This window comes from Sander vitreus, chromosome 14, assembly GCF_031162955.1.
Source record: "Sander vitreus isolate 19-12246 chromosome 14, sanVit1, whole genome shotgun sequence".
NCBI classification, from domain to species: Eukaryota; Metazoa; Chordata; class Actinopteri; order Perciformes; family Percidae; genus Sander; species Sander vitreus.
Genome location: NC_135868.1, coordinates 5645241 through 5660066, shown reverse-complemented (window position 1 = coordinate 5660066; position 14826 = coordinate 5645241). Strand labels below are relative to the sequence as shown.

The 14826-nt window shown below is 39.4% G+C and overlaps 1 protein-coding gene across 3 annotated transcripts in view; it reads right to left on the bottom strand.

Annotated features, from left to right (window-relative positions):
* Positions 1 to 14826, bottom strand: part of LOC144529195 (major histocompatibility complex class I-related protein 1-like) — a 22747-nt gene extending 7921 nt beyond the window's left edge. The window contains exons 1-6 of one of the 3 annotated variants that reach the window (XM_078268197.1): positions 14737 to 14826; positions 12021 to 12287; positions 2143 to 2421; positions 1452 to 1754; positions 929 to 1024; positions 532 to 613 (exon numbers count right to left, since the gene is read on the bottom strand). In XM_078268197.1, the coding sequence (XP_078124323.1) occupies positions 609 to 613; positions 929 to 1024; positions 1452 to 1754; positions 2143 to 2421; positions 12021 to 12287; positions 14737 to 14791 (1005 nt within the window). In that variant the 5' untranslated portion in view covers positions 14792 to 14826 and the 3' untranslated portion in view covers positions 532 to 608. Of the gene's footprint in view, positions 1 to 531; positions 614 to 928; positions 1025 to 1451; positions 1755 to 2142; positions 2422 to 12020; positions 12288 to 14736 lie in introns of those variants that run through there. The other 2 variants (XM_078268196.1, XM_078268198.1) reach the window with 2 other exon arrangements.

Genomic DNA, 14826 nt, shown 5'->3' with positions numbered 1-14826 from the left:
GTACCAAGATCAATTAACACAACTGACTAGTTCATAATGAATCTGGTTTACTTCCAATATCAATGGGTTTATGCACAATTCACAGGATAGTTAACATGGCCAGCAAGATTGCTGGACATCAATTAAATTCTCTGACCACGATCTGAGAAACCAGGGTGGTGAGGAAAGGACAAGCAATTTACGGTGACGGGCTACATCCCCTATACCAGGCGTATGAGGTGCTGCCATCAGGCAGACGATATAGGGTGCCGTCCTTGCAAACCAACCGGGCTTGCAAATCATTTATTCCTACCAGCATCACACTACTGAATAAGTTAAGGAAAATAACTTGATCCTTTCTGTGTGATAATACTGCACTATGGGATAATATAAAAATATAACTGATGATGTTGCACCTTGCTATTGATAGCCCACTGGTGCTATGATACTGCACTTTACTATTTTATAATGTAGAGATATTTGGTGTTGTGTATTGTTGTTGTGGGGGGGGGTTTAGTGGTCCAGTTGTTGTCTGTCTGTCTGTTTGTGTGTTGGCACTCCTAAAGTTCCCAAACCAAACCAAACACTATCCACACTCAGCTGTTGGTTGAGGGCCATCAAACTGCCGGTCAGACTGAAAGGGACAGAAATGTCTCTGAGTGGATTATCAGTAACGCTAATAAATAAAATACTACTGGATTATCTCAAAGTAAACGCACATAATAATAATAATATTAATTAACATTTAACTAAAATATATATATATACTGTATATTTATATTTGTCTCTTCTAGTCATATCATAATGATATGCACTGAGCCTCACACCGCCTACTGCTGGAGTCTGAGGTTCGCTTCACTTTTAAAGTCTGGATCACAGCATTCATTTTAAGTCTAAAATCTAAATACTGAGAAAGAAATGAGACAATCTTTCTGTTTGAGTCTCTCACCTTTCTTCTTTCTGTAAACTAGGACTCCGATCACAGCGAGGAGGACGAGAGCCAGAACAACCACTGCAGCAATGATGTAAATATGAACAGGCTTCTCTGTTGAGCAGAAAACAACAAAAAATTGTCACAACCACAAACCTGTATACAGACACTTTATGTTACATTTACGAAAGCGGTAAAAAAAGAAGTGTTTTATATGTTTCATTATTGAAATGTTTCTTTTTCATTAAATCAAAGCTATATAACCGGTGGGCAGACAGCACAAACATCATGGTGGTGGACAACAATCATTTCTCCAAAGCAGTTTAAAACTTTTACTTTACATTACTGTAAAAGTAAAGATTGGTTTAATGATCTAATCCTTAAAGTTATATATTTCAAAAAAACTAGATAAAAGAAACTGACAACAAAACCATTTAAGGAAACAAAACTTCCCATCCAACACATAAAAATACATGAAGTACAGGACTGTTAGAGTAAACTAAATGTGTGTTTCCTTCATCACGTCTGATTCCAGCCTTACCTCTGTTGGTCCTGATCTTTGCTTTGTCCAGTTTGGTGATGATGTCGTCCTTCATACCAGAGAGCTGAAACACACAGTCGTACCTCCTCCAGTCTTCAGCTGGGACTGATGAAAGGTCCAGGTCAACACTCATCTGGAAGGATCCATCGTGGTTGGGGAGGGTCTCTCCGACGTCCACGTCCTCATGATGCTCCTCTCCATCTTTCCTCCAGAACATCATGGCTCTGTCAGGGTAGAAACCTGTAGCGTGGCAGCTGACTGGAGAGGAGGGAGACTTCTGGAGGAGAGACACTGAAGGAACCTCTGCACAGTGAAGACAAAGACTTTATTATTATTTACTGGAGATTAATATTCTCATTCCTGTTTGATGTCATGTATTTTAAATGCATTTTTTTATGAAATGCAAATAAACCTTACTGAAGTGTAAAAAAGGGAGGTGAGATAGATTAAAAAGGGAGGACAGGGAGTGTGAGAAAGACAGAAAGATACAGAGAGGCAAACTGAGACAAACAGAAACAAAGCAGAAGAAAAAAGAGAGAGAAAAAGGTGAGGAAAAGAGTGGTGATAAATACAAAGAGGAGAGGGTCTCTGTTGTTTAATATTTATTGTGATGTTACTGTTGGTTAGAAACACAAGAAGAAATGTTAACATTGTTGTGTCCATTAAACTCCATCAGGTCATGTGATTCTACCTGTTCTCAGCAGAGAGCTCCTCCCATAGTTCAGATACTTCTTCAGCCACTCAGGACACTCCTGGGTCAGGTAGTGTTTATACTGAGATATCTGAGCTTTGTTATTGTCCCACTTGTGTTTGGTGATGACAGCCTGTTGTTTTGGAGCGATCCATGTCTCTGTCTTCAGGTCAAATACTATGAAGTCTTCTCCATCATAACCATCCTGACGAATTCCATTAACCTCTCCAGTCTCATCATCCCACTCACAGCCGAACATCCTCTGGGCAATGTGAGAACCTAAGAGAGAGAGAGAGAGCGAGAGAGAGAGAGAGAGAGAGAGAGATCTGTTAAAAGTTGATAACTCAAATATATAATAATAATAATAATAATAATAATAATAATAATAATAAAATAATTATTTTCATTTTCATTTTTTTTATTAATCAATTGACCAAACAAATAGACTAATTGTTTCATCGCTTATTATATTATTAGACACAGACACAATGTGGTCAATCTAATCTAACCTAATCTGGAGTTCTGATACATATTTAGTGTTTAAACTAATTATTCTTGTCATTATTGATCAAACAATTGTTTACAATGTAAAATGAAAGAGAAAAAATGTTGATCAGAAGTTGTGAGAGTGTGAGATGAAATCTTCTAAGTTTCTTCTGTCTGATCAACACTGAACACTATTTCATATTAAATGATATTAAACAGAGAAAAGCAGAACATTCTCATATTTGAGAAACTGAAACTAGAAAATATTTGACTTTTTTCTTAATAAAAGACTAAAATAATGATCTGATTCTAATGATCTTGTTGATGATCGATCAATATTCTGTAATCACCGGATGTAGTAACTGCACTATAAATGTTTATTGGACACAGACACACTGTGGTCCAGTAAAGTTCATCTAATCTGTAGTTCTACTATAGACGCTTTTAACGGTAACAACATAAACAAACGGTACTGCGCCTGTGTGTTACTATGGCCCAAACTTGACTTCCGGCAGACTTCCGCCAACAACAACAACAAGTGAATTGCTTTAGCTTGTTACTGCAGTTAAAACTATGTCTAGCCAGTATAATTTGGGGTTGCCAGTCAAAAGAAGAAGCATTACGTGGCCAAACTCAAATGCGATAAAGTTACACTACCAGACCCGTCCGACAAAATGATGAGAAATGTTTTTTTCTCTACAGACCTGTGTGATTTACCCGAGGTTGGTCAGATACACATATTTGAATATCTAGTTGAGAGCGAATGTGAATATACAAGGGAGGCATTCAAGACCTGCGTGAAGCTGGCCCCCCATGTCATCCAAACATTTTTAAAAACACTGCTATTCGTTTTTGCTACGTTTGTGCCGTAAAAACCATCGTTTGTGCTGTTAAGGGTTTTAAGTAATTAAACTTTACATTTTCTGGCCACTGACATCACCCAGCCCCCCTTAACGTCCAAATCTCCCCAAAATGGTCTCAATCGTTTCTGCTGATTTGTGCCGTTAAAAGAAACATTTGTGCTACTTTGGTTTTTACGTTATCAGCCTTTATTTATTACATGGCTACTATTTGCGCTGTAAAGGCTTATTCTGACACCAGCCATCACTCCCATGAACGGGACATTCTAAAACGCTTAACGTGAAAAAGTTTAACGTGGTCATGATCACTTAAGCCTGTCAAGAAAAACTATGACAATGATTATAGAAGTTATCTCACGTTAACGTTTTCTTCTTCATTATTAGATTACGAAATATGTCTCTCATATTGCTTCTCATAACCACTGAAAACGGTCAAAAAATGTAACCCAAAGTCCAATTATTATGGACATTATCTGACATTTCGGGGCGGTTTCCTAGACACTGATTAAGACTAATCATAGACTAAATTGGAGATTTAAGCTGGACTAAATGAAATTGAATTTCTCAGACATGGTTTAAAATAGTCTCAGACTTTCCATAGTCCTGAATTACAAAGTCTGATTTCCAGAAGTCTAGATTTAAGTAAAGGCTTAAACTAAACCTGGCCAGAGGCAGGTTTAACTTCAGATGAATTGATGTTGGCCTCCAGATTGACTTTAGCAATACAGGAAAATGGATTACCTGGACTATATTAATGATGAAAGAGCTCCATTTAGACCAGACAGAAGGGTGGTTATGGACAGGAGCAACCCACTGAATGATTTTGATGAAATCAACTTTCGTGACCGTTTTCGCATGTACAAAGCAACTGCAGCAGACATAATTAGTCTGCTTGAGACAAGGCTTTCATCTGATTCTTTTAGGGGAATGCCTATCCCTCCTTCACTATAAGTACTGATCACCTTAAGGTTTTTGGCATGTGGAACCTTCCATCGTGAAACAGGCGATTTGTGTGACGTAAGTGAACCAACTGTGTGCAAAATAGTCCACAAAGTGTGCAAAGCTATATGTGAACTGAAGGACGACTACATCAAGTTTCCTGATGCTGCTGGCTAAGCCAACTACAAGGTGGAGTTCTTTGAATATGGAAACTTCCCTGGAGTCATTGGCTGTATTGATGGATGTAATATTCCAATAAAGTCTCCCTCTACTGCAGCATCTGAGGAGTACAGAAATCGTAAAAACTGGTTCTCAATAAATGTACAAAGTGTGTGCACTCCCACTATGCAGTTCTCCAACATTGTTGCACATTGGAAAGGTGCAACTCATGACTCAAGAATTTTCCAGAACTCCTCTCTGTACGCTCAGTTTGAAGGTGGTCAACATAGTGGAATCATACTTGGTGACAGTGGGTATGCACAGACCAACTTCTTGTTCACCCCTTACCTTCATGCAGTCACACCTGAGCAGCTGCGGTACAACCAAGCTCATATCCGTACCAAAGGTACAGTGGAGCGCATGTTTGGTGTATGGAAGAGTCGTTTCCAGTGTCTCAGAAACACATTACGCTTTGAACCAAGAAGATGCTGTATTGTCATAATTGCAACAGCAGTGCTTCACAATTACCTCAAACAGCATGGCTGCCCAAATCCTCAAATGGAACATAGGGATGAACCAGATCTTCCCATGGTTGAGCCAGACAATGACAGGTATGGACTGGCGTGCAGAGATGCTTTTGCTTTGCGGCACTTCTCACAATAAAGTTACTTCAGATGATTGAAGACAACAATTGCCACAGATTGATGATGAACAAAAGTTTTATTTCACAAATTGAGATATCGGGACCCTGAACTGGTGCTGGTTTCAGTAGAACATTGGTACTGCTGCTGCTGCTTCATGTTTCTCTCTTCCTCCTTCATGGCTAACTCAACATGAAGTATTTTCATCTTCATTTCATGTTCATCTTTTAAATACTTTAATTTGTGCTCATGGAATTCCATGGCCAGTTTCTCATGCATGGTCAGCCTCTTGGTCCTTCTCATCTGGCCAGAATTAGTGACACCATATTCCCTCCAGGCTGCTGCAGCTGTAGTGGGCTGACTTTCATCCTGTCTCAGGACCTCCAAGCTCTGGTGATCATCTGAAAAGTGAACAATATGTATTCAAAAGTTCAGTTCATGAAATATTTCTGGTTATAGGACTGCAAGAAATGACTGACAACAATATATATTCCCTGCAGTTTATGGATGGCACATATTGAAATACCAAATGAGGATTGGAAAGCAGCCCCATCTGAACTGTCCAAATGATAATCATCAGGGATACCTTCCAGGGGCTGCTGGCTATCAATGATCAAAGTCAACAAGTCTCCTAGGTCATCGGTCTCCGGTCTTTCTGGGGGTCCACCACCAGTTTTGAAGCGCTCCCTACGTGCAACAGCATTTGTCTTCTTTAAGTTTATTTTTATGTTTTTCCACAGGATCTTAGAAAGATGAGACAATATAAAAAAATAATATTCTGTATGATGCTGTTTGTAATATACTTGGATCAAAATGAAGCAACATTTCAAAGTGACTGACATGTAAAAGTAGACCAAAAATAATACAGTAGCTTACCTGAAGTTGTTGAAGTGTCCTGTTGCTTACTTTTTCATTCGAGTTAAATTCATTGCAAATTGAAGTCCAAGCATTCTTTTTCTTGTTTTCTGTTGCTGAATCATGCTGTTTGTTCTCAATAATTGGGTGGTTTGACACAATTTCCTTCAAAAGGGTCCTTTCAAAGTCACTGAAATTCTTTGAACGTTGTCTTTTACCTTTGTCCATTGTTTGGTTGGGTGATTTACTCCAGTTCCACACAATGTTAATGTTTCTTAAGGGTCCAGCCCTGGTTTTTGAAGCAACCTCAGGTCTGCACCAAGTGCACAACATTACTCTAATCGGGCTTCACAGAGTGTAGGTAGTTTATTAACCTTAGTCTGCAACTACCTAGTCGGGTACTACTTAATCTCGAATAAAGCAATGTCTCGAAAAGCCATTTTTTAAGTCTGTATTAATTTAAGTAGAATTAACGGCACAAATCAGCACAAACGATTGAGACCATTTTGGGGAGATTTGGATGTTAATGGGGGGCTGGGTGATGTCACTGGCCAGAAAATTTAAAGTTTAATTACTTAAAACCCTTAACAACACAAACGATAATTTTTACGGCACAAACCAGCACAAATGTAGCACAAACAAATAGCAGTGTTTTTAATAATTTTTGGATGACATGGGGGGCCAGCTTCACGCAGGTGTGTTCAAGGCATATCGCAGCTTGGATGTCTACAACTATTTTCATTCCGGAAAAGTTAAAAGCATCCTAACCTACAAAAATGGAAATAACTGTGTCGTTTCCAAATACTACTCCGCCTGGATCGTTGCGACAAAGTCTGGCGAAGTCCAAAGCGGCCATTGCACCTGCATGGCAGGGTAAGTATGGCCATATATAACGTTAGTTAACGGTACATTTGGATCAGCTTTTTCATTACTGACACTTCTCCGTTTGATAATGGAATGTCTATCTGGATCTACGCAGCAATGGAGAGGTGTGTAGTCATGTGGGCACAATTTTGGTTACTGTGGCGCAGTGTGTCCAGGATGAACTCCAGAGTGGCCTATCTGTCACCTCAAAACCAAGTGTTTGGTCACAGGTGACTAAGAAGGTGAGCGTTATAACGATATGACACACTATCTACTATATTTTCAAATCTCACAGTGTGAAATGTGGTACAGTGAAGTGATATTTTGTTAGTAAAATGAATGTAGCTATGATAATAAAAGTCCAACGCTACAGATGTAATGATAATAATATTGCCTTATTTCCTCAATGATAATTTTTTAGATATAGGCATAATGTATTTCAAATGTCCTTACAGGCTGATGCACAACCAGTAGCTCATGCAATTTCTTGAAACCTTGCAAGAATATGCAGCTACAAGCTCCCCTCTGCCTTCCCGCACTAAATCCAGTTGGGTCACCAAAGAAGCTTTATAAAGCCCTGAAGGTAAGTTATGGTTCACATGTCTCCAACAAATCCACCAGTTAACCATAATGTTAAAGATTCAGTAGCCTACTATATAAATATGGCAGGTAAGGTAAATTATGTATTTTCTCCATATCTCTTAGGAAGTTGTGCCAGATTGTGCTCTTTTTTTCTGTCATGTGTGACAGCAGTGAGACAGACCCAGCTTCGGAGTCAGGCAGTCAGATTTTCACCAGCAGTCAGGGAGAGCAGGATGCGCATGTAGAGGAACCAAATGTGTTCAGCAGTTTAGCTCAGCCCCACAGTGAGCATGGTAGCACTCTAAACTGTCTAAAGTGCACAGCATTTTATGATGCCTTCATTACTCTGAGACCTGATCAAGTGGTAGAACTAGAGAGAAACACCAGAAAGCAAAGTATAGAACCACTCTGGCATGATGCACGCAAGCAGCGCATAACAGCAAGCACAGCCAGCAAAGTGCCTCAGCGTGAGACAACTGACCCAGATAAGTTTCTTGCTGAACACTTGTATCCAAGGTTCCAGGGGAGTGGGGCCACAAGGTATGGGAAGGTGTGGTATCTTACCACAAAGGAAAATGAGGGACTTGCTAAGGAGCATATTAAAGAGAGGGGCTGCTGAGTGATTGACAAAGGGTTGGTGGTGTGTGCAGGAGACCCATGGCTGGCAGCTAGCCCTGATGGTAACATTGATGATAAGCTGCTAGAAATAAAATGCCCCATCACCCTCAGTGCATGCACATCCATTAATGATGCATTCACTGCTAAAAACCAAGACATCAGAGTGGAAGACGGGCAGTACATTATGAACCCAAAAGGCCCCAAAGGCTACTATAGTCAGGTACAGTTAGGGATGCACTGTCGCGGGCTATAAACAGCCAGTCTTGTTATTTGGACCCCACTACAACCCCTGGAGCTTGATGTGCCTTATGACAATGACTTTGCCATCACAAATGTGATGAAGGCTACATAGCTTCTACTTTAAACACATGCTGCCAAAAGTTGTGGATGAATTTGTAGAGGGAAGACTGCAGTTGAGCAACAACTACATGGAAATGGTCTCAAAAGCAGCTCATTAGTGCAGAATCAGAAAATGATTTATTGCCAAGTCACACTTATAATTTATTTGCCTTGGTGGTTGGTCCATACATAAATATATTTAACATTGATATGAAATAAACAGTAAATATAGAAACAAATATGTACAATATAACTGATAGGTGTATTTTAAGTACAACAATTTGATAACTGTTTAACATTGAGAAAAAAGAGACTGTATGAATTAGTGCAGAATGTGCAAATGTTTATGATATATAGATCTCATGTGTTGTTTGAATGATACAGAAAATGAGTTCTATTCAGAAAGCCTAGGAAAAGAGGAAAAAAGCTCTTTATCGAGATGATCTGTAGATGAGGATTTGTTGTTTGTATATACTGTGTGTGTGTGTGTGTGTGTGTATATGTATATTTGTATTCATGTATTTCTCTGAATGATTTGTATATGCGACCGGAAGACGTTTGCTAAATAAGTTTGTGGTGTCTTGTAATCCCATGTGTGATGGGCCAACATGTTTGGCATGACACTGAAATCAAATTAAATTAACTAGAATCAGTCCAACATGGCAGGGCAGAAGGGCCAGGGCCTGTTTTTTTTCTGAAATTCATCAGTCAATAAATTATTTATTGCTAGTTGTTGGTGGTGTTCATTACTGAATCTATACTGTATTACTGAGTTAGCGTTACCGGGAGGTCATATAGAAGCGATGAATGTTTTGCTCAGACAGAAAATCATTCATGTACAATAAGAGAATAAGTTACAGATGCATCGTTGCATACGGTAACTTAGCTTACTTTGGATGTATCGTGAGCTAAACCGGATTAAGAGCATTAATTTGTTGTAGTAACAAACGTAATAATCAGTCCTGCTTTATTTTGGTACCAGTGGTTTCCCCAGATTTGAAAGAGCTGCACAAACGATATAAGTCAATATTTTGTCTATTGTGCAAAGACTGTTATCGTTTCTCTGTTTGATCATGCTGACTGGCAGGGTGTTCCGCAAAATTCTGTAACACTTCAGTCTCCCTATGGCCCTTTCCACATGGATTCTCACTGGTGAGTGTGTCACCTCTAATCCTGTCAGTTGTTTTCTTCCCTTTGTAGATGCTGGTACATGGAGACGGACACATTTGGTGGCAAAGTATTCAGGAAAATTGAAGCCTCAGTCAGCCATTACATGGTCTCCTTGTTCAAAAAGGTCAATCAACCCAGAATTCTTTGTTATAACCTTGTCACTAGCACGACCCCCCCAGACTCTTGATAAAAATGGCCCCTGTTGGACTAATGCCAATTAGGAACTTCACAGTATTATGTGACTTGTAGTGGGAGTAGGTGATTGCTCGTGTTTGCAAACTAGTTGGCCTCTCATTGAACACTTCACTACAGTCTATTATACATCTGACATGTTGGAAAGCTGTAGTCTTGAAGAGGGTGGGTAGATTCCTTCTGATATCTTTTCTGGATGGCCACCGGACAAGGCGTTGGAACGCTTTAGCCATCACCTCAAGCCATTCATGGAAGATGTACGAGACAGTTTCACAACTCACTCTGAAGCTAAAAGCTAGGTCTTGATGAGTTAAGCCTAGACGAAGCTTCATCAGGACCATAAGAAACTGCTCAGGAAAGGTAAGTATGGTTGATGATGCATTCCACTTTGTTGTCAGGTAAGTGAGGAGGGTGAAAAACACAGAGGCAGATGGTAGATCGGTGTAAAAATGAGTGTGCTTGTCATCATTTCAAATAAAATCGGACATGCTGCCAGACATATAATCTTGTAGGCGTTTTTTTTTTGAGATTCCAGTTTCTTCTCCAGTAAATCCAGTTCTTTCTTCAATTCAGTGTTTTCATTTTGTAGCTGGTCAATGTCTGCCATTGACAGATCTGTACCCACCACAGCAGTGCATCCCTCTTCATGGTCAACATGGCTGACCTCTATGGAAGGTGAATCGTTGGACACAACTAGAGATTGTCTTTCCTGGCTTCTCTGGTATCTCTCCAACTTCTGGGAACCATGGATATCTTCTTTGTGTGCAAATATTGATGGAACATAATCTGGGTGACATAGGTCCACTGATGGCGCACCTAAAATAAAACAAGTGAAAGAAACAGTTAGTGTTGACAGTATTGTACATTGCTGAGCTTCATACATTCCTGGCATTATCCATACATATGGTTGCATGTACTGTACATCCCTGTGTACATGTTCATTCCGGTTTAAAAATTGCACCCATTTTATGATATTGCTTAAACACCATGATCACATGAGACACAAACTGGGTCTAGAGAGCAGCATACTGGTGCAATTAAATTACTGTAACTTTAGGTTATTTATTTGTATAGAGTACATTGATGGAAAAACAACGTTGCTCTTATGTTTTGGGTAATCTTTCTTAGGTTAACACAACAGAAAAAACTCAGGTAATGTAATGCTGTCAAGTAAATGGAAACGGATGTCACAATACTAGTCAAAATGTAGCTAAAGCGTATCAACTAACGTTACAACACTGGCACCGTAGCATTGATCTAACGTTACAGTTTAGCTAGGCAGCTACAATCAATTTAGTGAAGTCATTTATAACTATTGCAGGTTTTCTTTTACTGGCAGCTAGCTATCACTTAACATGAGTTTGTTACCTGAAACGAAGTGGGTGCTACAGATCCTTAAACTCTTGCCTGGCGGCCATCACAGCGGTGATCCATGCTCGCCGTCTCCCCTCTTCTTTAGGAAACCGAAACATTTTTATTTTGGAGATTGCGTTTGTTCCTGAGGTCAGGTTGCACCCAACAGCGCAACAACCCGGACCCAACTTCAGTCTGTTCATCAGTCTCACTTTCACTGCGTTTGTAGTCGGTGTCATAAAAATAAAATCTAGCTAAACAATAATAGTAAACAAATGCAGCTAGAACGGAAGTTAACTTTGGGCCAGACGCATCACCATGGCAACTCCAAGCGTTCGCTGAATCTGTCTATATTTCTATATATATTATGGGATGTCCAGACTGAGGTCAGTACAGTCGAGTGGTGCTGTTGAACCTTTTAAACCTGAGATGTGAAGGAGACATTCAGCGTGTGCTCCTGTCAGCAGCTTCATTAAAACATCCTGCTCCTCCTCTCATGTGAGGACCCAGCAGAAGCAGCCTGTGGCCCATTTACAGGCCCCTGCTCCGTAGTTTAAGAAACCAGGCAGTAATGTTCCTTTATCAGCTGTGTGTTGTCAAACTGTTGGGATGAACTGGTTTCCTGCAGGAGAGTTCTTCTGGACCAGCTCACTGTGGCCGCTTTACTCCACTTATTCTGATCTAATCTAGTGGAGATAAAGTGGTAATGGTCTCTGCTGCTTATTATGGGATGGACAGAAACACTGGATCAGTGTAGCATAGCAGCATCCAGTCGACTATAAACAACATTTTATCAGTAGAAAGTGAAACATAAACAAACCTCCAGTTTGGTTGAAGCGCTGCTTTGCAACTTCAATGTTGGCTTTGTAGGTCTGCTGGTGACCCATCAAGATCTCAGTCTCCCTCTGCCAGTACTGAGGATCATCTTCTGTGACTCTGCTCATCCAGTCCTGTTTGGATTCTGCTCTCTTGGTGTTACTGTCATAGTGATCTATCTCAACGTCATCAACCAAACCAACAGCCACAAACTCTGGGAAGTTTGGGACTCCAGAAGACGCAGTGTAGAAATACTTCAGAGAGTGAGTCACTGTAAGAAAACATGAACGTAATAATGTCAGTTTTTATATAACTAGCGATGTAACGACGCACTAAACGATCCGATTCACGATTTTAAGTTCAGGATACGATTTTCTCACGATGTGTTAACAGAACTGGAAAAGCTAGCTCAGCCTATTTATAATATATTTTTATTGGGAAATAAATCCAATAGCTTCAACCTTATTGAGCCTAGTGCTTCCAAAATCCAAAATAATTAATTTGTGTTTTTCCATTATTCACATTATTAATACAGGTCTGAAATTATTTTCTATGTGAAATTAACATTGTGGATGTGTTCATTATGAATGACTGTGATATTGATATTTTTTTTCTTCTGCCACCTTTTGTTTATATATATATTTATATTTAGTTTTTTACACTTTAAGTATTTGTTGTAGTACAACTACCTTCTCTGGAGTATTTTTTCAGACATTTTTCTATGTAATTATAACATATTTCTTGAGATAAATACATTTTTAAATAAAATTATTTTATTTAGTATTTTTGAAAAGTAATCATTATAGTTCAACCGTTAGGTGAGCAGTTATAGTGAGATAAGTATGGAAACACTTATCTTTAGAATTATTTAGTATTAAATGTTTTTAGCAATAAATATTGCCTAAAATTATGTATATGGTTATTTTTTTAAATGAAGTGCTGTAGTACAACCAGCAGGGGGCCTTCTATGTGTGGAGTACTTTTAGAAGCACTGGTTACTGCACAAGCACAAGTTATTGCATTTTTTATCAGATCAAAAATCATTATCTTAATCATTAGCTTTTCCATAATAAGAAGGTGTAGTATGTTGATAGGGAGACCCTAGATGTGTGGAATGAATTTGGAAGCGTTAGATTCAATAACAGTGAAGCTGTTGAAATTTATCTTTGTATCCACTTTCAGTTTTGCACTTTGTAGACGGTCCCTAGACGCTCGGCTGACAGCAGAACGCTTACAGGGATGCATTTTATTTATCCACATATGTAGACGGTTCTTTCGGATGAAAACCGGGTTGTAGCTTGTTGTCTACCTTACTATGGTTAGATAGAGCTGCCTATTGTGTAATGAAAACGTTTTGCCTATGATTTATTGAACGGCAAATCGCGAATCTGCCAATTTCTGTCTAACTTTACCGAAGTCATGCTATGGTGCACTGTTCATTGTTGCGCAATTATTCCCTCCTAGTTAAAAATCATCATCATGCACTTCACCAACTCACTGGAGACACCAACTATCCCAGCTATTTTATCCCATGCTTCGTTTTTTTTAATTGGTCCCTATATGCAAACAAAGTCATATCATAAATTATAGGGAACCCAGCGACAGCGATGATTAGCTTTTCCTCCATTTTCTCGGAACTAATGTTTTGGTAGGAACGAAAGTTTACATTCTACGTTTTTCTGGGATCAGCCAGCGTGAAAGACGTCTATATTCCGATTAGTTGCTGATCTTTTGCCGTTGAACCGCGTCATAGCTCATTACGATAAAGTTGACCAAACTTCAACATTCTGCTTGACGCTCTGGTCGCTCACCACGCTCAAAACGCGACGCAGACTGAAGGCCGTTTAACAGTAGCCGCAGCCAAGCTGGCGCGTGCAAATGATAAATGATAACTATTTATACCCGCGCTGGTACTCGCGACACTAATTGCAGTCTTCTCCTGAACAGAGGTGTTGGACTCAAAATCCTGGTGCGCCAGCAAGATCTACGTCATTTTGACGTCACGATGGCGCGCGCCAGCTTGGCTGCAGCTACTGTAAAACGGCCTTCAAACGGCCTTGATTTTCCGCTTCTTGCAGCTGAGAGAAGCCGGCTTCCATTGACAATGAATGACTTCCTGTAACTTTGAAGCTCAAGTCGGCGCCGGTGTGTACGTACAGTAATGTAGTTTACACTAGTGAAAGATATGAAATATTGAACAAACAAAGCAGGAAGTTGTTTGGCTTCAGCAGGAAAACGACACAATTGACTTGTTGGTTAAAACTAAATATAGTTTGAACAGAAACTCTTTGTTGTAACTTGTTATTTGACTTCTCTGAGTGTGTGTCGGACTGCTGTGCTGCGTAGTCATGCTGCCATTTTAACATTAAGATTGATCGGACAGTTTTGGTCTTCTTAATGCTCCTGATATTATCAAATAATGGCTCAAAAAACACACTTCTGTCCTTTCCACAATTTCACTAAAGGCTATCCTTCTTGCCAACAAAAAATAAAAAAAATGGTATCTTTAAAAAAAATGGAGGGATCAACCAAAAAGACCCGATTTACTGACGTTAACGTGAACTTTAAGATAGCCTAATGGGTTTGTTACTTTTCATATATTTTAAGTCCTGGAACTAAACATCAAAGATAGAACCTTAAACGCAATAATACACTTTATAAAGACAAGGATTGTTTTTCTTTTACATTCTACTAATAAATAATAACAAATCTTAACTGACCTGCCGCCGTGTCTTGTACCATGAGGCCCAGGAGGAGAACAACCAAGGTCTTCATCGTGAGCTGTCGCTTCTGAAACTTTGATAGACTTA